The sequence below is a fragment of the Capra hircus genome, chromosome 6 (assembly GCF_001704415.2).
Source record: "Capra hircus breed San Clemente chromosome 6, ASM170441v1, whole genome shotgun sequence".
NCBI lineage: Eukaryota > Metazoa > Chordata > Mammalia > Artiodactyla > Bovidae > Capra > Capra hircus.
The window spans coordinates 88,828,871-88,850,940 of record NC_030813.1 but is presented as its reverse complement, the minus strand read 5'-3'; the positions used below and the strand labels follow the sequence as shown (position 1 = coordinate 88,850,940).

General features: G+C 35.0%; 1 protein-coding gene across 5 annotated transcripts in view; it reads left to right on the top strand.

Annotated features, from left to right (window-relative positions):
- Positions 1–22,070, top strand: part of ANKRD17 (ankyrin repeat domain 17) — a 168,121-nt gene that overhangs the window by 29,742 nt on the left and 116,309 nt on the right. The window contains exon 1 of one of the 5 annotated variants that reach the window (XM_018049564.1): positions 6,073–6,316. The exons of the other annotated variants lie outside the window; for them this stretch is intronic. Within the exon in view, the coding sequence (XP_017905053.1) occupies positions 6,263–6,316 (54 nt within the window). The 5' untranslated portion in view covers positions 6,073–6,262. Of the gene's footprint in view, positions 1–6,072; positions 6,317–22,070 lie in introns of those variants that run through there. 5 annotated transcript variants of the gene reach the window in all.

Below are 22,070 nucleotides of genomic sequence, written 5' to 3'. Positions count from 1 at the left end.
TCCTTTGCTGTGCAAAAGCTTTTAAGTTTAATAAGATCCCATTTATTTATTTTTGTTTTTAGTTCCATTACTCTGGGATGTGGGTTGAGTATCTTGCTATGATTTATGTCAGAGTCAAACATCAGGTTTTTCTTAAAGCCAGAGATTTATTGTTATTTTGTAATTAATAAATTGTCAAGTTAGTTATGACACTATCCCACACTGTATACCACCATTTGCTAGTGCAAAAGTTTTTAAACCATGCTGAGGCATAGGGCAGAGAGAGCAGAGACACATGAATATCATCCTTAACAACTTCCTCTTAGTCATGCCTCCGTCTTAATCTTTGTACATGTTTTCTTCCAGGGGAGAGTGTCAGAATGGTGCATAAAATAGTGGGCAACCCGCCATTTACTCTTTTAATACCAAGCAACTTACAGAAGTAATGGAATTTAGCTTGTGTTTCCCTTGATTTTACTAATCTGAACTCATTTTAGGTTACTTTAACATTTTAATTTCCCTTAACTGTACATGAGAGAATATGATGACTAAGAGAATACTCAACCAGAGTCAGCCAAATATACTACTGACCCCAAAGTTATGTTTTAATAGGTCCTAAAGGAATGTGGCTCAGATGGTAAAGGATCTGCCAGCAATGCAGGAGATTCCAATTTGATCTGTGAGTCGGAAAGATCCCCCGGAGAAGGGAATGGCTACCCACTCCAGTATTCTTGCATGGAGAATTCCATGGACAGAGGAGCCTGGTGGGCTGCAATCCATGGGGTAGCAAAGAGTCGGACTGATTGACGGACAAAGAGTCGGACTGATTGACTGACAAAGAGTCGGACTGATTGACTGACAGAGGAATGTACCACCCCAGTAGTTTGAGAGTTCAGCAATGGCATAGTTTTAAATCCATGTTTCCATCAAGAAATTTACTGTACAGTTATATTCAAGTATATGCAGAGTATGTGTGCCCTTTCGTTGGGCATATTCATTGCAGTATTACAAAATGTTGGAGCAACACAGTGAAAGTAAAGTCGCTCAGTTGTGTCTAACTCTTTGCGACCCATGGACTGTAGCCCACCAAGCTCCTCTGTCCATTGGGTTCTCCAGGCAAGAATACTGGAGTGGGTTGCCATTTCCACAAATGCACATCAAAGGGGAACTGATTATAGTACAGGATTTTATTAGTGAAATTTGAATAACTATCAAAATCAGAGAGAGATATACATACACAAATCTGAAACAATTATGGAATATTACATTTTAAAATGGAGATGTAGGAAAGTATGTACGATATCCTTCTGGTTTTATAAAAAAAATTCTTGCACTAAGATATGCTTCATATATATAGGTTATTTCTGGAAGAATACACAAGTTGTGCCTTTTAAGGGTTGGTGAGAGATACGTTTATTTCTCTCTATATTGTCTTTTATACAGGAATGTTTTCTATGTTTGTGCATTGCTTTGTAGATAAAAACCATAGTTTAAAGAAAAAGAAAGTAACCTATGAAGGTAATGAAAAGAATATTACTGTGGTGTATTAGATATATCAGAAAGCCCCAGTCATATTGTAGCATGATTGTTTAGGAGAAATAAAAGGTAAATTTATAGAGATAGTTACATATAGTTATTTTAGTAATGTATACAGACTATCAGAAATTTGACTAGATTTTGTTAGCCTTTTAATTTAAATTCTATTTAACTTTTTAATGTATGTATGTCAGTTATGCTTGGTCCAGGCTATTTTACACTTCTGCTGAAATAGAGTAGAAAAGAGAAAAATAGAGATGTAATGACTACATTTCATACATTTTAAGAGGTGAGATTGGTTCAGATTTTCTTTTTCTAGGAGTTTGTTTTTATGTAGATGGGTGAAATAATTATATTTCTGCTGCAGCCAATTAAGTGTCTTTGTTTTGTTTAAAAATGTGGATTTTGAAAAAGTCTTGCCATTTCCTAAATAGAAAAAAAATTTTTTTTTATGGGAGCAGAACTTTACAAGGAAGATTTGATTGGAAAAAACCACAGTGTTTTATGTGGAGGAACAAAACCACACAAAATAGGGTTGCTTGCTTGTTAACAAATTTCTGTGTGTGTGTGTATGTGTGTGTGTGGTTTTCTTTTTCCTTGTTCAAAGAAATAAGTGCTGGGCCTAAATAAAACTGTAAATTTTAGAAGATTCCTTTATTTAGTCTTGCTATTTATTGAGCCTCTTCTGTCATTTTCCTCTACTTTTTATGAGAAGCTTTTCTCTTCACTTTGGACATTTGGAGTTTATTGTGTTAATTATTCTCCTTTATGATTTAAGTAGCATTTGTTAGTTTATGTTTGTTTGCATAACGGTTAGTAGGTTAACTATTATTATACTTTAATGCTTTTGCCCTAGGTGAAAATTAAAGATTTTAAAATCCATTTTAGGCAAATGGGGAAACAGGTTTTTTTGCCTTCAAGCTGATTGAACTAGAAGGAAGTTAGCTTACTATTAGGTTGTAGGATCTTACAGCAGATGTATATGAATCTCCTTTCACACACCCTTTCTCCCAAAGTAACCTGTGCTGTGGCATAGGTCCTCATATTAACAAAAGAACCAGAAAATAAAATTTAGAAGAAATTATTACTTTGCTGTATAACAAAGAATTACAGAAAGTCTCAAAAGTAGATTATGTTTAAATTCACTATTTCTGAGATCTTATTTCAATGGCCTAAAGATAATAATCACAGAACAAGTAATTCTTAGTGGTAGCAATAATTTAAAAGGGATTGGGAGAGCTTCCCTGGTGGTCCAGTGGTTAAGAATTCGCCTGCCAATGCAGAGGACACAAGTTCAATCCCTAGTCTTGGACGATTCCACCTGCCGCGGATATGCCACAGCTACTAAACCCACTGGCCCTAGAGGCCACGCTCTGCAACAAGAGAAGCCTGTGCACCGCAACAGAGTAGCCTTCGCTGACTACAACTATAGAGAAAGCCCACCACAGCCAAAAATAAATAAGATAAAGGGATTAGGATGCATAACTGGATATCAAATGATTCTTTTATTCATGCATTTGTTAATTTAATCAACAAATACTCAAGTCCTTGCACTCTGCCAGAGACTGCTGGCTCTGGGTATACATTGGCAAACAAAGCGTTGCCTACTTTCATCAAGCTTGTGATCTGTAAGGGAGAGACATGATACATGATATATAAATATCTATAATTCTGTAAGAAAGGTATAATGACATCTTTATTAGGGAAAACTTAACAGTAAAGGTCAGAAAAGCTTAAGAGCAGCACTGTATTGTCCTAGAGCAGAGGAGAAAGAGACAGTGAATGGTTTGATTGACTTGAACCTTAGAGGCCTGATGATTTGTTAAAGTTAGAAAGCCTATTCTTATCTTATGGGGAATAAGACTGTTTTAACGTTGAGTTCCTTGAATTCAAATCTGTCATTACTTGCTTCTGTTGGAAAAAGGTTTGAGAAAGAAACTTTGTTGTTGACTTCCCTTAATCTAAGGATGAGGCAATTTATTTGAGGTAAGGAACAGACTGAACTGGAAGTAGGGAAATAGTGAGAGCCAGTTTTCTAGTTCTTCATAAGCTGTGTCTCTACACTGGACATTATTTTGTTTGAGAAGCTTCCAAACAGAAATGTAAGCACTATATATGATCTTGGGATAATGTTTTTAATATCATTTGTTTTCCATTAATTTCACACATCCTTTGGAGTCAGACTGTTCTGGGTTTGAATTCCACCTGTGCTTTATAACTGTGTACTGTGTGCAACTTGATTTTCTTATCTGTAAAATGAGGACCATACCATCTGGAGGAAGTATAGTAGATGGTTCAGAGGACAAACTGGAGCCAATTACCTGGGTTGAAGTCTTAGCTTGTTAATTTAGTTGAGAGTAAGTTGGGAAAGTTGCTTAACTTCTCTGTACCTCAGTTTCCAGAATGGAGATAATAATAGTTCCTGCCTTTCTTTTATTGAGATTTAATGCGTTAATATATACAAAATGCTTAAAATAGTTTATCACATTAGGAAGCACAAGGTAGTTATTAATGTTATTAGTTTCAATTATTATCACCTAGGGTATTGTGCGGAGAAGGCAATGGCACCCCACTCCAGTACTCTTGCCTGGAAAATCCCACGGACAGAGGAGCCTGGCAGGCTGCAGTCCATGGGGTCACTGAGAGTCGCGCACGACTGAGCGACTTCACTTTCGCTTTTCACTTTCATTCGTTGGAGAAGGAAATGGCAACCTGCTCCAGTATTCTTGCCTGGAGAATCCCAGGGACGGAGGAGCCTGGTGGGCTGCCATCTATGGGGTCGCACAGAGTCGGACACGACTGAAGCGACTTAGCAGCAGCAGCAGGGTATTGTGAAGGTTAAATAACTTGTTTGTTTAAAAAAATAGTGATTTGTATATTGCCTGACCCAATAAAAATATCTTCTAAATAATCAGAAACTGAGAAGTAGATACTTTATCTCATTGAATCTTCATATATACCTGTTTAGAAGAAATTTTATCTGTCTTGTTTATTGTACCTAGGATAGTTTCTGATATACAGTAGACAGTACATTTTTGTTTTTTGTTTGTTTTAAAGATTTATTTATTTTTGGCTGTGTGGGCTTTTCTCTAGTTGCGGCCAGTGGGGGCTACTCTCTAGTTGCCTGCACAGGCTTCTCGTTCCACTGGTTTCTCTTGTTGCAGAGTACAGGCTCTCGGGTGCATAGGCTTCAGTAGTTCTGGGTCCTGGGCTCTAAGAGCACAGGCTCAGTAGTTGTGGTACACAGGCTTAGTTGCTCTGTGGCATGTGGGACCCTCCTGGACCAGGGATGGAATGCATGTCTCCTGCTTTGACAGGTGGACTTTTTACCACTGAGTCATCAGGGATGCCCAACAATCCATTGTTGAGTTAATGTTATCACATTTTACAAATAAATAAACTAAGGCCCAAGAAAATTACAAGGTGTTTATACTAAAAAACAACATCACTTTGAGGAGACATTACTGGAAAGGCCATTCATATCATCTCTTAGAGTTGACCATATGTGTTAATAATAACTCCCTCTAATTTTTTTCTTTTTCCTTCTCTTTAAAAAAATTCACTTTCTTTAGTTAGGTTAGAAAAATTTAGACTAGAGGAACTGTTCACCTTAGAGTTACAATTAAAGTTGTTAATCTAATTGAGTGATTACTTCAAGTTCAGTTTGTATGGCACTCTTAAAGTGCAGGGTTATTTTGTTAATACTACAGAACAGAGCATAAAACATTTTTCCTTTCCCATTGTGTTTTCTATATTCTAGATTATATAAGGAAGAAATTTGGCAGAGTATTGGGTTGACCAAAAAGTTCTGAGTTTTTCTGTAAGATATTATGGAAAGCCCCAAGCAAACTTTCTGGTCAGCTCAATAGTTTCACTGAACTAAGGCTCTATTACAGTGGTAAATATAATAAAAAATTAGCTCTGCCATGAGTCACCCATATTTGCTGTTTAATGATCCAGAACCAGTGTTTCTAAATTTGATGCATCTGAAATATTTTAATCTTTTGTAGTATTTATTACGAGGGAGGGAGAGGCCATTTCTTTGGTTAGTAAATAAAGTTAAAGGCATTTCTAGAAGGAGCATATAATCTTGATGTGTTATGGCTTGCTTCAATGATTGTGAATCTGTTGAATATTAATCTCACTTCTCTTTGATATTTCCAAGCAATTAGTTTATAGAATACCAGATTACCATTAAAAAGCTACATTAAATTATTATTTTAACACCTGCAAGTCCACTCCTATATGTATTATATAATGCATATGCCTGATGTAACAAATTCCTAATTTGATATCACCTTGCCTCCCTCTTTGTGTATTTAATACAGCCATTAATCTCACTACAAGGCTTTACTAAGGATAAATTGCTACGTAACCCACTTCAACCTCTTTTGTTCAACCAGGAAGCCAGATGTGTTTAAGCTTTTTAAAAAATACATTATTATTTATTTTTTGAAAATTTGAAATTGTGAAATTTGAAATGGTAAAACATAAGAGACTGTATCTATTTTGTCTGTGGAAATTACTTGACTGAAGTTTGCTTTGGAATAGAGCTTCTGTATCTTTAAAAAATACACAGTGAGTCACCCCCTGCTCTTTTGGTAGATGCCTGGCTAGTGAACAGCTAAGCTGCTTTAGGCATGTAATAGAACATTCCATTTCCTGTTCCCTTGCTGACACAGAGGAGTGTTCCTGCTGGCAATGATCTAATCATAGTGCAGTAAGAAACATGGCAGTTTGATAAAACATGGTGGAGACAGCGGCTGAAATGGAAGCATATGTTCTAGAAGACATTCTTGAGGTAGGGCTAGGTTTGTAAATGAAATGAAAGTTGAAATCTGAACAAAGAAATCTTATCTGCCGGAATTATTTTACAGATGAATAGATTAGAGGAGAGAGCAAAGAGAGGCAGAGCATAAAAGCAAGATACGGTCAGACCTTATTCCGTGTGAGAATGTGGCAATCTAGTTCACACGATTACTAAATAAGTCTAGAATTAATTTGTTTAAACTTAATGTTGTGTAAATTGTAGATATATGTTTGATAGGGGGAAAAAAGAAAGAAGGAAAGGGCTTTGGACTTAATAAAAAGCCTTGTGCTGGTGGTGACCTTTAGATTAACTCATTAGAAGGTGGGGTCTGCAAAGCAGCTTTGAGTAGGTTTAGTATCATATGTCTTAGAATTCATTTACATATCTAAGCCCACAACTCTTGCTTGTAGTTAACTATTAAAAACAGCTGCTTATTTTAGTTTCTAGGGTAAAATTAAGCATATATATCAATCTAATTGCCTAATTTAGCTGGTACATTCTGGTTCTAGGTTTTTCATGTTACTTTGATTATTATAAAATAAATTATTTAATTAAAAATTAAAAGACTGTAAAATTTAAGGCACCAGTGCTTGAGAGCTCACAAAAATCTGCATTTTGAGTCATGAAAATTTGAATTGTATTTTCTCTTTTTTCCTCCTTGTGTCAGTGTTACAGAACCTATTTGCGTATAAATCAGTGCAAGGAAATACATGTCAAAGTGAAACTATAATTGGTTTTGGCCTTGGATATAGTATACCATAAAATATTTTTATTTATAGACAAATATTTAACTCATTTTCTTATTTTGGGGTCTGTAGGGTTTTTCCCTCCTTATTAAAAAAAACTGGCTAATTTTTATGATGATTTAATGATGATGAGTGATATTCCTAATACTTAGACTGTTAAGATAATTTATTAAATATTTTACTGTCCTCAGGAAAAGAATTTGTTATGGGGAGAGGGCTTAGGAGAATAAACTGCAAAGGGAAGCCAGGCGGGGTTAACAGGAGAAAAAAGCCTATGCGCATTATAAAGTGCTGCATGATCAATGAGCATTTTCTGGAGTCCCTCAGTGTGTGCTTGGAGCTGACATTGCAGCAAGTCTCATGGTTGTTCTGCAGAATGAAAACTGATTCTATTGTGTTATCTAGCTCCTTGGCAGACACCTGCCAACATACTCTTTCCCCCTCTCCTTAGAGTTTATTGTCTGAGTTGAATTCTCTGGTTAATTTCCATTCTTTTCCTCTTTTCTTTTTTTTAATTTTGATACTATTAGTGAGTTTCCTTAGAAATGGTATGGTAAATTATTCACTTAGAAATAGTGATATATATTTTTATTGAGGAACTTCTGTAATTAGCAGTGGTCACATGACTGTTAGTAGTTCAGATTAAACAAGTCTATTTATAAAGTTGTAGGAGGACATTTTTATTTGCTTTTTAAAACTTTTGCTTTGAATTTTAAAAGAAGCATACCTTATAGATTTCAGTAAATTGATCTGACATTTTCTTTGGTCATTTTAAATTTCAGCATATAATGGATTTTAGAAGTCTTTATTTTCTGAGAAAAACCTACTTGGGCATAGTTTTGTGCCTTAAGTGTAAATTTTTCTAATACTACCTTAAAAGTTGACTTTTCATTATTCCCACTAAAGCACTAGAAGTGTTTAATGTCATGGTAAAATTTTACGTTACCTAACTTGTTCATAGTTACTAGTTAGTTGCAGAGGTTATTTACTCTCTGTAATTTTAACTGTTTGTCCTAATTTTCTCTCTGTTAATTTGATTCCTATATACCTGTCACATTACACCATACTAAGTGAGTAATTTTGTCTTTATTTCATGTTACTTTATTTAAATGAGTATTTGTCAAGTATTGGCAGACTAGAAGTGAAAAATTTCCAACTAGTAATGAAATATTCTTCTTTTCAAATATTAAAAATACTCATAATGGGGACGTCCCTGATGGTCCCGTGGCTAAGACTGTTGTTAATGCAGGGAGCCCCAGGTTCGATACCTGGTCAGGGAACCAGATCCCACATGGCACAACTAAGAGTTTGCATATCATAGCTAAAGATCCTGCATGCTACAACTAAGACCTGGCACAGCCAAATAAGTATTTTTTAAAAAAGTACTCTTGATGACCTAATGCTAATAGTAAAAGATTAAAAAGAATAAACTTCCTAACTCTGAAGCTAAATGTACCATTTTCTAAAGTACCTCATATGGCATATTTTATACAATGAGCTTCCTAGAAAATTTTAATGAGTTAACTCATTGTGTAAATGTCTAATAATGAATAATGAAGTTCATCTATATACCACAGTGATAATTTTATTATTGTATCTAATACTAAGCCATTTGAAGTTTATCACCATATTTTTTTCCATAATTTTTATCATTATGACTTATTTATTGAGCATCTGGAATTTTATGTAGATTTCTGGTTATTTACATTAAACACTGAATTCCTTTTTTTTTTCTGTCTTTGAATATAACTTCGTCTTTTGAATCATACATTTTACAAGGTACTTTTATTTAAGTCTTAAAGAGAAAACTTAAAATCAACATCATTAGTGAATTAGTGCAGAATAATTCTTGTAATGCTGTGGTTTACCTTTTAAACTGTGATTGTTTATTGTATATACCCACATGTATTTAATGTACATTTTTAAGTGATCATCAGTCTTGAGTACTGTAAGTTTCTTAAACTGATAGTACAACAGAAAAAGATTGATTTCAACTTGTATCATTGCTTCTCAGCTCTCTATAGTAATGGGTTTAATAGAATAGTTATTTAAATTATCTAGATAATCTGGTCAGTGATTTTTTTCTCCAAACCAAAGTAGTCAAAGTGTTTCTGTTCCTTTTGCCCACCTTAACTAATATTCAGGAAAATGGCCACCTACAGGTGATAGGCAGCCTACATAAATACCTTTTTTTTTTTTTTGCTTATATTATTTTTGCTGAGACATGATTATAATTTTAGAACTTTGATGTTCTTCCTCTGAGTCGTATGTAATAATGGATCTTAGTACTTAGAAAGATCAAGAGGAAAAAAAAGTTCTCCAAACATTTATTTTTGGGGGGAGGGGGGAGTGTTTCCAAGTTTGTGTGTCCAAGTGCTATGCGTATAAACCTGAGATATTATATAAGCTTTTAAAATATGAAAACAAAACATATGAGAGGTCAGATACTCAATTACTATATATTCTGGTTTTATTCTCTTTGAACCATGTTTAGTAGTTTTCTTTAAGGATTGCTTTAGAAATGAAAAAATTTTATAAGTATTTCTTTTAATTTTAATCAAGTTCAAAATACTTTCTTCAGGGTATAGCATTTGATACATTTTTGCCTTTAAAAGTACCAGTGTTTTGAAAATAAAAATATTTACATTTTTAAGAATAGTAACTTGCCCAGTCTTGTTCCTGTGTCAGCTAGATCTAGAGTGTCTAGCTTCATCTGTACTTTATTTTACAGGTTGTAATATGTAAGCTAAAAGCCCTACATCTCTGTGGTTGTTCCTTAGATATTCAGTGGGTTGAGGATTTGGCTGAACTTTTTTGGATGTAACTACATTAAGGATTTGATTAAACATATTAAGTAGGTTTATTATGGAACTATTTCTTGCATTTGTATTTATCTTGAGATTGGAGGGGTTTTAATAATCTTGAAAAAGTCACAGGGACATTGTTGTTTCTTTTTGATTTGTCACCATTATGGGCTAGTGGTAAATGGTACATTTTCATCTAAACAGGGGAAGTCCACTTGCTATTTATTTAAAAATTATTTTTAGTAATGATATAAAAGCTCTGCAAAGTAAACTCTTTTGATAGTGTCCTGTTATATTTCTTTTTATTCTGTGAAATATATTGGCTTATATAATGCATATCCTTCATATGTTATATCAGTAAGTCTTCCATGAATTTCTAAATTCTGTATCTATATAGTTAGTATAATACTGGTGACATTTTTCACTAAGAAGACTTGGAGTTACTCATATATGCGTGTGTGTGTGTGTGCATGCGCACCCCTCAGTCATGTCCGACTCTCGACCCCAAAGACTGTAGCCTGTCAGGTTTCTCTGTTCATGGAATTTTCCAGGCAAGAACACTGGAGTGGGTTCTCATTTCCTACTCCAGGGGAATCTCCCTTACCCAGGAATAGAACCCGCAGTATTTTGAAAGAAAGAAAGTGAAGTCGCTCAGTCGTGTCCGACTCTTTGCGACCCCGTGGACTGTAGCCTACCAGGCTCCTCTGTCCATGGGATTTTCTAGGCAAGAATACTAGAGTGGGTTGTCATCACCTTCTCCATCATTTCATGAGGAACCTGGTATTCTACTCATTAGCAAAAAACAGCCAGAGAGAGTCTCAGCTGTATACAAGGAAACAGTGCCCCAATGGACCTAGGCAAAACAGGAAAGCATTCCACTTGTCTCTTTGTCTAGTCTTTGCCAGGATGATTGATATAAAATGATTGATATTGGCAGGCAGATTCTCCCACTGTGCCACCTGGGAAGCCCCTGGGAGTTACTCTTGGGACATAAATATAATTTGACCTAGAGACAAAAAAGTTTAGCTAAATATGTAAGTTATTTGAATTAATAAATGTAGCATTCTCCATTCGCTAAGAGGTTTTGGAGACATTAGACCTGTTGGCTATATTGAATCCTATAATTTCACTCCAGAATTTATTGAGCATCTTCAATATGCTAGGCAGTTGAAATTCAGTGAGATTAGTCCAGCTAGCTTTGCTTCATCAAAGTAAAATTTCAGTAGACAGAATGTCTGTCATTGGTATTTAAACATTAAATTCAGGATGTGTATAGATGTATGTTTGAATGCTTGTATTTTACTTCATTTGTTTTTCTGGATAGTTTTAGCATCCTGATTTCTTTTTTTAGTAAGCAAATATTTTTCTTTAAGCACTTTTCAGTTTTGTGTGTGTGCTTGTCTAATTGTTATGCCTATTTATGAATGTCAGGCTGTCTAGAAAGTCCCCTAGATGTCATTGTCATCTATTTATTTGTAAAGATTTTGCTGTTGCCAGTTATATCAGTATGTTGTTATACAGATGTTCATATAACACGCTCACATATGCTTGCTTCCATATACTCTATGTACAGACATTCACGTCTGTGCTGTATTATGCTTTATGAATACTCTTATTTGAAAGTTGAGTCCATCTTGAATGGAGGGGCAGAAGTTGCAGCACTGCTTTCATACACCAACTTTGAGAGAATGCATATGAGAGTAGTAGAAGATGACTAAAAGATAGACTTAACGTTAGTAATCCCTCTAAAGAAGACTAATATTTTAGTGGAGTAGTTTCAAACCTTTCAAGTGAAGGTTTCAAACAGCTTGCAAAAGATAATGTAACTACAGATATGTAAATTAATGTTACTCTCACAAGAAAGTAATGTCAGGATTGTCCAAATGCTACTAGTCCCACATTAATTCAACATAGTCTGGTGGTTAAGGTGGAACATATTGTGAAACATGCTTTAGGAAAGTTCTACATCATGTGTTACCTGCATATACATATAGCAGCGCTGGCACTTTCTGTTTGTGAATTATTTGGGTCCCTGTTCTGATGCTTGACTGAATCACTCATTCTGATGTTGAAGTGACTTGATCACTACAGACTTGCTGAATATATTTTGATGTATTCTTGCTTAATCACTGGTTTGGTTTTAGTACCTAGCTTCCAGATTTGCCAAAACAAAGGTCTTTCAGGAGGTGTTTACAAATATCTTGAGGTAACTTTTGGTTTTGGTTTAATGAGTGGCTAGATTGTTGGCCATTAATATTGGTCTTGGATGGAACCATGCTTCTAACTAACTGGCTATATATGGACAGATAGATATATGTTATACGTAGAATACCCACATAATTTTATAGTGACAGTGGAAATTGACCATATTAGTTAACAATTTGTTGAAAATTTTAAGTTATTATACAGAAGGATTGTGCTGTTACAGTTTAACTTAATTTTATAAAAAATAACTTTTCCGAAAGAAAACAACTGAGAGGAATGGTGTTACTTTAGATTTTTACAAATACCTTTGAAGTCTGGCTTAATAGAAGATATGTCTGCTTTTATATTTAGTCTGTTGCAATACATTATTTTTGAGGAAGTCTAAGAAAAAATATCATCTTAACATTTAGAATATTTTAATAGCCCTTTTGATAATTGTGAATATTCTTCTTTGATACCAGTCCTAAAACTATGATGGTTTCCTGGAGATTAGTTGTAGTGTAGAATCTGAAACATTATCAGTGAATTTTTTGAACTTTGTTCAGTTAAAACCCACTGATTTTTTATGTATCTTGAGTAGATCATTTGGTGCATGATTTTGTAGCATCGTACTCTGGTCAGTTGGAAAATACTTACTTCATAAGAAATTCACCCTTAATTTTTTTCACTTAATTATGAGTGCATGGCAGACAAGATATGATGATTGGTGATATGGCCTTGATTTGTGTTAAGGGAATAGCAGTTTTACCCACCATTATTTTTGTATCATCAGTGTAAATGTCAATACAATGAAACAGGCAAATAACATTTTAGTACTGTATTATAAAAATAGTTTTGACTTCACAGACCCTCTGAAACAGTTTTGAGGATCCCTATAGATCTCGCGGATCATAATTGAGTAACCGCTAGTTTAGTATATTGCCCAAGTTTACAGTCAGTAATGGCATAAAACTAAGATTTAGATTTAAGTCTATTTGATTAAAATGTTTTCTTTTACCATATTATCAAATTTTAAAATTTATTACACAGTCCCAACTTCTCTCACTTCTTTTGTCACTCTAGGTTTCTCTATCCTTCAACTACAATATAGCAGATATAAAATAAAACGGGAAAATTTTTGTGGAAAAAAATTTAAATACTGTTTTGCAATTCGTCATTCAGAATTTATAGAAAAGGATTTCGAAGATTCCTTCGTGAAATAGTGAGTGAAGGAAGCTAGATATAAGTAGAAGTGGTTTTGCTTGCAGAATAACATTATGTAATACTTTTAATTTTGATAAAGATGAATAAAGATTAAAAACTTTTTCATCAAATGTCTTGTTATAGTTCAGAATGATTAGGAAAGGAGTTTATAAATTATAACTGTTTGAATTACTCATGTTAGCGAGTGGAAACAAATAGATGAAGTATGTGTCAAATTCAAATATTTTTCTCTTTGAAGATTTTAGGCTTCTTTTCATTTATTTGTTTATTTAGATGCTTTGGGTGTTAGTTATGGCACACAGGTTCTTTTTCATTGTGGTGCACAGGCTCTAAAGTGTGTGGGTTCAGTAGTTTTGGAGCTCAGTAGTTATGCACAGGCTTAGTTGCCCTGCAACTAAGGATCTTATCTTAGTTCCCTGACCAGGAATGGAACCCACGTCCCTGATCTTGGTTTTCCAGACTAAGCCATTTCACCTTCCTTTGCAAAGTAGCAAATTAAGTTGTTTAAAATCTACTTGATACTTTCCCCTTGTATTTGTATGTACTATGTTTTTGCCACAAATTAATTTTGAAATTGGCCCTGAAATCATGTGGTCTCATAGGAAAAGAGGATCTATAACATCTGCACATCTCTTGTCTTTATGCTTCTTAAATGCTGCATACAACTCTTCTCCCCACCTACCAAATTCCAAGTGACTGTTGGAAGATTCTCTTGGAGAAGGGCCTGGCAATCCACTCCAGTATTCTTGCCTTGAGAATCCTATGGACAGAGGAGCCTGGTGGGGTTGCTAAGAGTTGGACACGACTGAAGTGACTTAGCATGCATGCATTCATTGAGATGGGAAGCAATGTTAATCCACTGTTAATACTGCTTGTTGGTGATTTCTGTAGTCTGAATTCCTTCTTTAGTCTCAAGCCTTTTATCATTTAGTCTGCTTCTGACTTTTGATACTTGCTGTCCACTTTGTTTTGATTTCTTACGCCTGCTACAGATTATCTAGATTCTTCTCCTCCTCTTGATGTTTGGATATTTTGAACAGCCTAACTCCTTGTTTGTTGACCTTCTTATTTTTCTAACTAGTGTTTATCCTTAACTGGTTCTAACCTTGAATTTGTTCTGTTGCCATTTCTTCAGTCTTTGTCACATTCTACACTTGTAATTTATGCCCTGTCATCATACAAAGATCAACATATATTTGTATGAACTATTTGAGCAAGTTTGAGAAATAGTTTCTAAATTCTTATGTTCCATAAGGAAGTACTGGTTAAGATTTTACAAAAATTTGTGCTGGTGTTGAAGTGTTCACAAATATTGGAAAATTTTCCTTTTTATTATTTTGTCACATTTGTACAATATTATCATCTCAAAATATCTTTCTCATTTTATTTTTCCTGTTTTTTTTTTAGTTTTATTTATGAAATAAATGGAGATAGTAGTGGATAGAAAGTTACTTTCTTCTAAAAAAATGTATTTAAGAAACCAAAATATTAAGAAGGCCCTATATATGCCATATGAAAAAAGTCTTCTTAGGTAGATCATTTTGTAAATATTTTATAAATTACAAAGAATATATCTTTTATAAAGTATGATATGTGAGAATGCTAAATTACATCAACATTAACTTTTAAGTATTTCTATATTTAATAGGCTTCCTTTTTCATTGTCTTGAGCTTATAGTGAGATTGTATGATTTTCTGTGAATAGTTTTATTCTTCTTGATGTCCTCAGTGACTTAGCATTGTATCTTGAACACAGTAAATGCTTGTTTTGCATTTGGAGTTACACATGTACAGTGAGGGAATTACTGTACTGTGTTTTTATCTTGGAAAGTTCTCTGAACTCTTAGTTTTGGTTAGGTATATACATGGAATGAGGCAAAAGAGCTAACAGTTAATCATGTTATTCAAATCAACCCAGGAGATCTGTAGGTTGGAGTTCTAACATAGTCTTCGTATGTTATTTGAAATAAGTATTTTTCTTCTTGCACTTTTTGGTCTCTAAAGTTAAATTGTACTGTATAGTTTTTCTAAGATCCCTTCTATATATATTAAAGTCTTAACTAGAACTCAAGATAGTAGCTTCAGTAACTTCTAAACAAAAAGTTTGACGTGATGGTGTGTTTTACAAGTTTAAAACTTGTTTTGCTTTGTTATTTCACATTTAAGAAGCAAATACAAGTGCAGTTTTGCACCTGAAATATTATTTGACATCCTTCTATCCACCCAGCTTTATTTTTACATTTAATCTGAATTGTTGGCTTTTACATTGTTTTATAATATTCTGTTACTACTTACAGTGTTTACCTGCTACCCTCCTCAACATCTATTCATTATTCAAAGTTCTCCTTCCCTAGGGTTTTTTTCCTGTCTAGCCTTTCTTTCAAGTTCATTATCTCTTACCCTGTTCTACTCTTAAAAAGTCATGTTAGACTGTGTACATTAGAAATATTTTAATGTCTTTATAATGTGCTTGATAAATGTTGAATTCTTTAGTATGGATACCTTGACTCTCTTTTAAAAAAAATTCCTTATGCATTTATGTAAAAGATATTTCATTCCACCAAAGAATTTGAAGTATCTTGTAAGAGTATATATATTCTGAAAAATAAAAATACAAAAATCAGAAGTAGTAAGTTAATGCCAGTGGTAAAATAGACTTCAGTTCAGTTCAGTTCAGTCGCTCAGTTGTGTCGGACTCTGTGACCGCATGAATTGCAGCACGCCAGGCCTCCCTGTCCATCACCAACTCCCGGAGTTCACTCAAACTCATGTCCATCGAGTCGGTGATGCCAACTAGCCATCTCATCCTCTGTCATCCCCTTTTCCTCCTGCCCCCAATCCCTCCCAGCATCAGGATTTTTCCAGTGAGTCAACTCTTCACATGAGGTGGCCAAAGTATTGGAGTTTCAGCTTCAGCATCATTCTTTCCAAAGAACACCCCGGACTGATCTCCTTTAGAATGGACTGGTTGGATCTCCTTGCAGTCCAAGGGACTCTCAAGAGTCTTCTCCAACACCACAGTTCAAAAGCGTTAATTCTTTGGTGTTCAGCTTTCTTCACAGTCCAACTCCCACATCCATACATGACCACTGGAAAAACCATAGCCTTGACTAGACAGACCTTTGTTGGCAAAGTAATATCTCTGGTTTCCAATATGCTATCTAGATTGGTCCTAACTTTCCTTCCAAGGAGTAAGCGTCTTTTAATTTCATGGTGGCAGTCCCCATCTGCAGTGATTTTGGAGCCCCCCTAAATAAAGTCTGACACTGTTTCCACTGTTTCCCCATCTATTTCCCATGAAGTAATGGGACCAGACCAGACGCCATGATCTTAGTTTTCTGCATGTTGACGTAGATTGAATTAACTAGCAACAAGAGCCAAATTAGATACTTGATGAGTTTTGAGATGTGTGTTGTTCATAAGCTCTGTAAGCATGGTGGATGTTCTGGAGAATTGATACATTTTATGGAATTTAGATCTTAGAAAATAATTTCTCTTTGTGCCCCTGTATTAGACCTACTGCTTATTGTATTAAATAACTCCATCCTTCTAAAAGTAAACAAGCTTGATATTAGTTTCTACAAAATGTAAGCCAAGGATTTACTGATAAAATTCAGTTGGGTTAAAAAAACTAGTACTGTAGCCTGAGTACTCAGTTTTCTGGTAGTCTGGCTTGTTTCAAGGATAAAATTTAGAACACTCAGAGCAGAGGTTGCAAATTCATGGCTTGTTGGCGGTATCAGACTTAGGAATGCATTTTGTATAGCTGACATAATGTTGGCCCACATGATGGTCATTTATTTAGATTTTTAAAAAAATTCATTTCAGAAGTTCTGTGTAGTTTTCACTGTTTGGGCCTTACAGATGTTCTATTAAACTTTTCCCTGTAAGGGATGGAAGACTTCTCTACCCTCTTAGATTCAGTGGTTGAGATGTGCAAATTGAAAAGAAGTCAAAACCCAAAGAAGCAATTAAGCTTGGGACTTATATGCCTCTTTTTTTTTTTGGTTCCATAACATCTTAGTTGTGGCACATGGGCTTAGTTGCCCCATGGCATGTAGTGTCTTTGGGTCGCAGTTCCCTGACCAGGGACTGAACCATTGTCTCCTGCAGTGGAAGGCAGATTCTTTACCACTGAATCACCTGGGAAGTCCTGCTTGTATGCCGTCTTAACAAAGGATGATAAATTGTGTCCTAACTAGCCAAGGGAAAAAGAATTTGGATTTCTCTGGTGGAAAATTGTAGGAGGGCAACGATATGGGAAAACTGATTGGTAAATGTTATTGTAATTCAGTCGTCCAGTTGTGTCTGACACTTTGTGACCCCATAAAGTGCAGCACGCTAGGCCTGTCTGTCCCTCACCATCTCCCAGAGTTTGCCCAAGTTCATGTCCATTACATCGGCAATGCTGTCCAGTCATCTCATCCTCTGATACCGTCTTCTCCTTCTGCGCGCTCAGTCTTTCCCAGCATCAGCAACTTTTCCAATGAGTTAGCTATTTGCATCAGATTACCAAAATACTGGAGTTTTAGCTTCAGCATCAGTCTTTCCAGCAAGTATTCAGGTTGATTTCCCTTAAGATTGACTGGTTTGATCTCCTTACTGTCCAAGTAACTGGGTTATCTATTGAAGTTTCTTATGCAGAGTTAAGTTTGAGCCATCACCAGTGATAAGAGTCATCTCCAATGACAGTGATTAAGAGTCTTTCTCCTCTTCCTGGTTTAGGAGAGGCCAAGATGAAATACTTAGATTACTGTAAATGATAATTCTTTATATTTTATTTGTTTGTTGCTTATATATAGGAATGCAATGGCCATTTGTATATTGATCTTATATCCAGTTGGCTTGCTATATTCACTTGGTTAACCGGGGTTGTTTTTTGTTTGTTTGTTTGATGGTAGAATTTTCTACATGCATGGTCGTCTCTGCAAATTAAGTCAGTTTATCTCTGCTTCTCCCCTATTTTTTATGCCTTTAATTCTTATTTCTTGCCTTGTTGGCCTACGTAGGACCTCCAGTAAAATACTGAATAGAATTGGTGACCTATTGGACCAAGTTGCCTTGTTTCTGATCTTAGCGGGGGAAGTGTTCAATTTTTCCTAATTAAGTATGATGTTCTTTATACTTATTTCTTGCTTCCCTTATCTAGTTAAGATATCTACCCCTCAGCTCAGTTCAGTCGCTCAGTCATGTCCGACTCTTTGCGACCCCATGAATCGCAGCATGCCAGGCCTCCCTGTCCAGCTAGTTTGCTAAAAATTTTTATTATCAAAAGATACTGAATTGTAAGGTCTTTCATCTGATTCTATTGAGATGATCCTTGATTTTCCTCCTTTGTTCTGTCATTATGTGAATTATATTAATTGACTGTTGGATTTTAAGCCAACTTTGTATTCTTAGAATAAACTGCATTTGGTCATAATGTATGACCCTGTTTGGATATGGCTGGGTTTGGTTTACAATATATTATTAAGGATTATTGTTCTTCACAAGGCATATTGATCTTTAGTTTTCTTAAAAAAACATTTGGCTGTTTTGTATCAGAGAAATGTTAGCCTTATAAAGTGTTTGGAAGTATACCTTTCTTTTCTATTTTCTGAAAATTTGTTTGAGTGATTGAGTTGAGCAGTGAAGCCATCTGTACCTTGTGTTTTATTTGTGGGAACATTTTTAATGAAAAATTCATTTCCTTTGATAGATACATGGCTATTTAGCTTTTCTTTGTCAGTTTTGAAAGTTTTAATTCTTTTTGCGTAATTTGTGTATTTCAGTCTAAGTTGTTGAATTAAGTGACATAAAGTTGTTCATAGTGGTCTTTATTGTTTTAAATGATGGTAATCTGTAATTATTCTTTAGTAATTCTTTCAGTTCTGATAGTGATAATTTGCATTTTCTCTTTTGTTCCTGTAAAACCTTTATCAATTTTTTTTCTATAAACTTTAATTTTATTTCATGTCATTGACTTTTCTATGTTATCTTCATTTTCTGTGTCATTGACCTGTGCTCTTATATTTCCTCTGTAGATTTAATTTGTTCTTATTCTGGTTATTTTAAATGGAAGCTTAGATTATTGTTTTTAATGTTTCATCTTTTCTACTGTATTAAAGGCTGTAAATACCCTTTCTGTGCACTGCTTTAGGTATATACCACACATTTTTATGTGTTGTGTTTTCATTATAATACTTACTTCTAAATGCTTTATAATTTTCCTTGTGATTCCCTCTTTGATTCATTTTGCCTTTCTCAACTGGGGTTTCATGATGGGAAAAATACACTTTAATGCTTAAGACATCTCTTTCCTTGGGAGAATTGAGAAGATAGTTTCTCAAGTCATTTATGATCATCTGTCACTCAGATGAGGAACTATTTTTGAGAAAGTTTGTGGATTATTTAAAAGTCTAATGTGTGGTCAGAGAATATACTGTACTCCAATTTCAGTTCTTTTAGATATATTGAAACTTGTTTTATGGTCGAAAATATGGTTCATTTTTGACAGAAGTTCATGCGTATCTAGAAAGAATATATTTTCTGCAGTTATGGGGTGAGTGTTCCATAAATATCAATTATATTACGTTAATTAATAATGTTGAAGTCGTTTATGTTCTGACTGATTTTCCGTCTACTTGCCTAGCAAGGATTAAGAGATGAGTTTCAAAATTTAAACTATAATTATGAGAGTCTTGTTTTTTCTTTCTGATCTGTCAATTTTTGCTCCATTATGTCTTGGAGCTCTGTTACAAGGTACGTAAACATTTAGGATTATTATATATTCCTGCTAAATTAATCCTTTTATGTAATTAAATGTCCCTTTTTATCTTTGTTAGTATTCCTTGTTTTATCTCAATTCTGCTTTGTCTGATATTAATAATAGCTCTACCAGCTTTGCCACAGCTGATGTTTTCATGGTATGTCTTTTTCTATTCTTTTAACCTCTCTCTGTCTTCATACTTAAAGTATGTTTCTTTTAGGCATCATATATTTAGCTCTTGCTTTTTTATCCAGACTGTCAATCTCTGCCTTTTAATCAGTGTTTTTGATCCATTTTCACTTAATGTAGTTATCAGTATTTTATGTTTAAGTCTACTGTTTTGCTAATTTTTTTGTTTGTCCCACTTCGTTATTGCCCCTTTTTCCATGGTTCATATGTTTCAATAGATTGCGTGTTTTTACTATTCCATTTTATTACCTGTATCAGGGCTTCCCAGATGGTGCAGCGGTAAAGAATCTACCTGCCAGTGCAGGAGAGGCGGGTTCAGTCGCTGGGCTGGGAGGATCCCCTGGAGGAGGAAATGGCAACCCACTCCAGTATTCTTGCCTGGAAATGCCATGGACAGAGGAGCCTGGCAGACCGTGGGGCTGTTCTGTGAGGCTGTAAAGAGTCAGACACAACTTAGTGACTGAGTATATAAGCACAACATCCTGCTAAAAGTGACATTGCCTCTGTATTTTTTTGTTGTTGTTTTTCCCTTCAAACTTTAGTTCAAATAGTATTTATTGCTCTATCTCAAGTTCATTGGTCCTTCTGCAGTGTCATCCAGTTCATTTTTAATAACAAATACTTTATTCAGCAATGGAAATTCTCTTTGATCTTTCAATTTTATAGATTTTTATTTCTTGCAGCAATTTGGTCACATTCTCTTTGTATCTGTGAGCATTATTTTAAAGAGCTTTAAAGTTTTGTTTGCTCATTCCATTCCTGTCATTTCAAGATCTGTTTCTATTTATGTTTTTTCCCCAGTTACTGGACGTACTTTCTTTTTTGCAAGCCTAGTAATTTTGTTTGATGCTGAATAATGTGATTATTGGGCTTCGTAAAGAGTCCACTTGCTAACGCAGGAGATGCAAGAGATGTCGGTTCAGTCCTTGGGTCAGGAAGATCTGGAGAAGGAAATGACAACCCCCTCCAGTACACTTGCCTGAAAAATCGCGTGGACAGAGGAGCCTGGAAGGCTACAGTCCATGGGGTTGCGAAGAGTTGGATATGACTGAGTACACATACACTTAACTTAGTGTGATTATTACGTTGTCAAATATCTAAACATTATTGTACTTCTTTAAGAAGTATTGAATTTAATTTTGACTAGCAGATTATTTGCAAATAAGATTCATTCTTTTGAGGCTTGTTTTGAAGCGTTCTTATGGCATCTTTCTAGTATTTATACACCAAAGTTAGAGAAGCCCCATTCTTTCATATATGTGACCTTTCTGGATTCTCTACCGAATACCCGAAGTGTTCAGTGAAATCCTTTTCCTCTGGCTGGTTGAATCTCTTCTTACAGGGTTGAATCCAACCCTGTAGGAGCCTCTATAGTTGTTAGGTTATAGCTCTGTAATGATTCTGTTCCTAATTGTTCTCTCCAATTTTCTGCCTCATAAATTTTAGCATTCTCAGCTTCTCCAAGTTCTGGACTTTGTCTCCTGAACGAAATAGGGCTTGAGTTCTCTGCTTTGTTTTCCTCAAATAATGTGGATGTAGTAGAAAGATGAAGAGGTAGTAGGATTCACTTCTTTCTTTGCAGTTATCATACCCCTGTTTTGTCTGAAGAAATGGGAAGCTTAGTCAAGTACCAGTTACTTTGTTGTAACTCTAAACCATATAGTCACTATATGTAAACTGCTGGGTTGTGGAGAGAGTTACACTAAAATAGACTAAGTTGTGGCAAATTTGCAGTGAAATATCTATGGTGGCCAATGCTGCTGCTACTGCTAAGTCGCTTCAGTCATGTCTGACTCTGTGCGACCCCATAGACGTCAGCCCACCAGGCTCCCTCGTCCCTGGGATTCTCC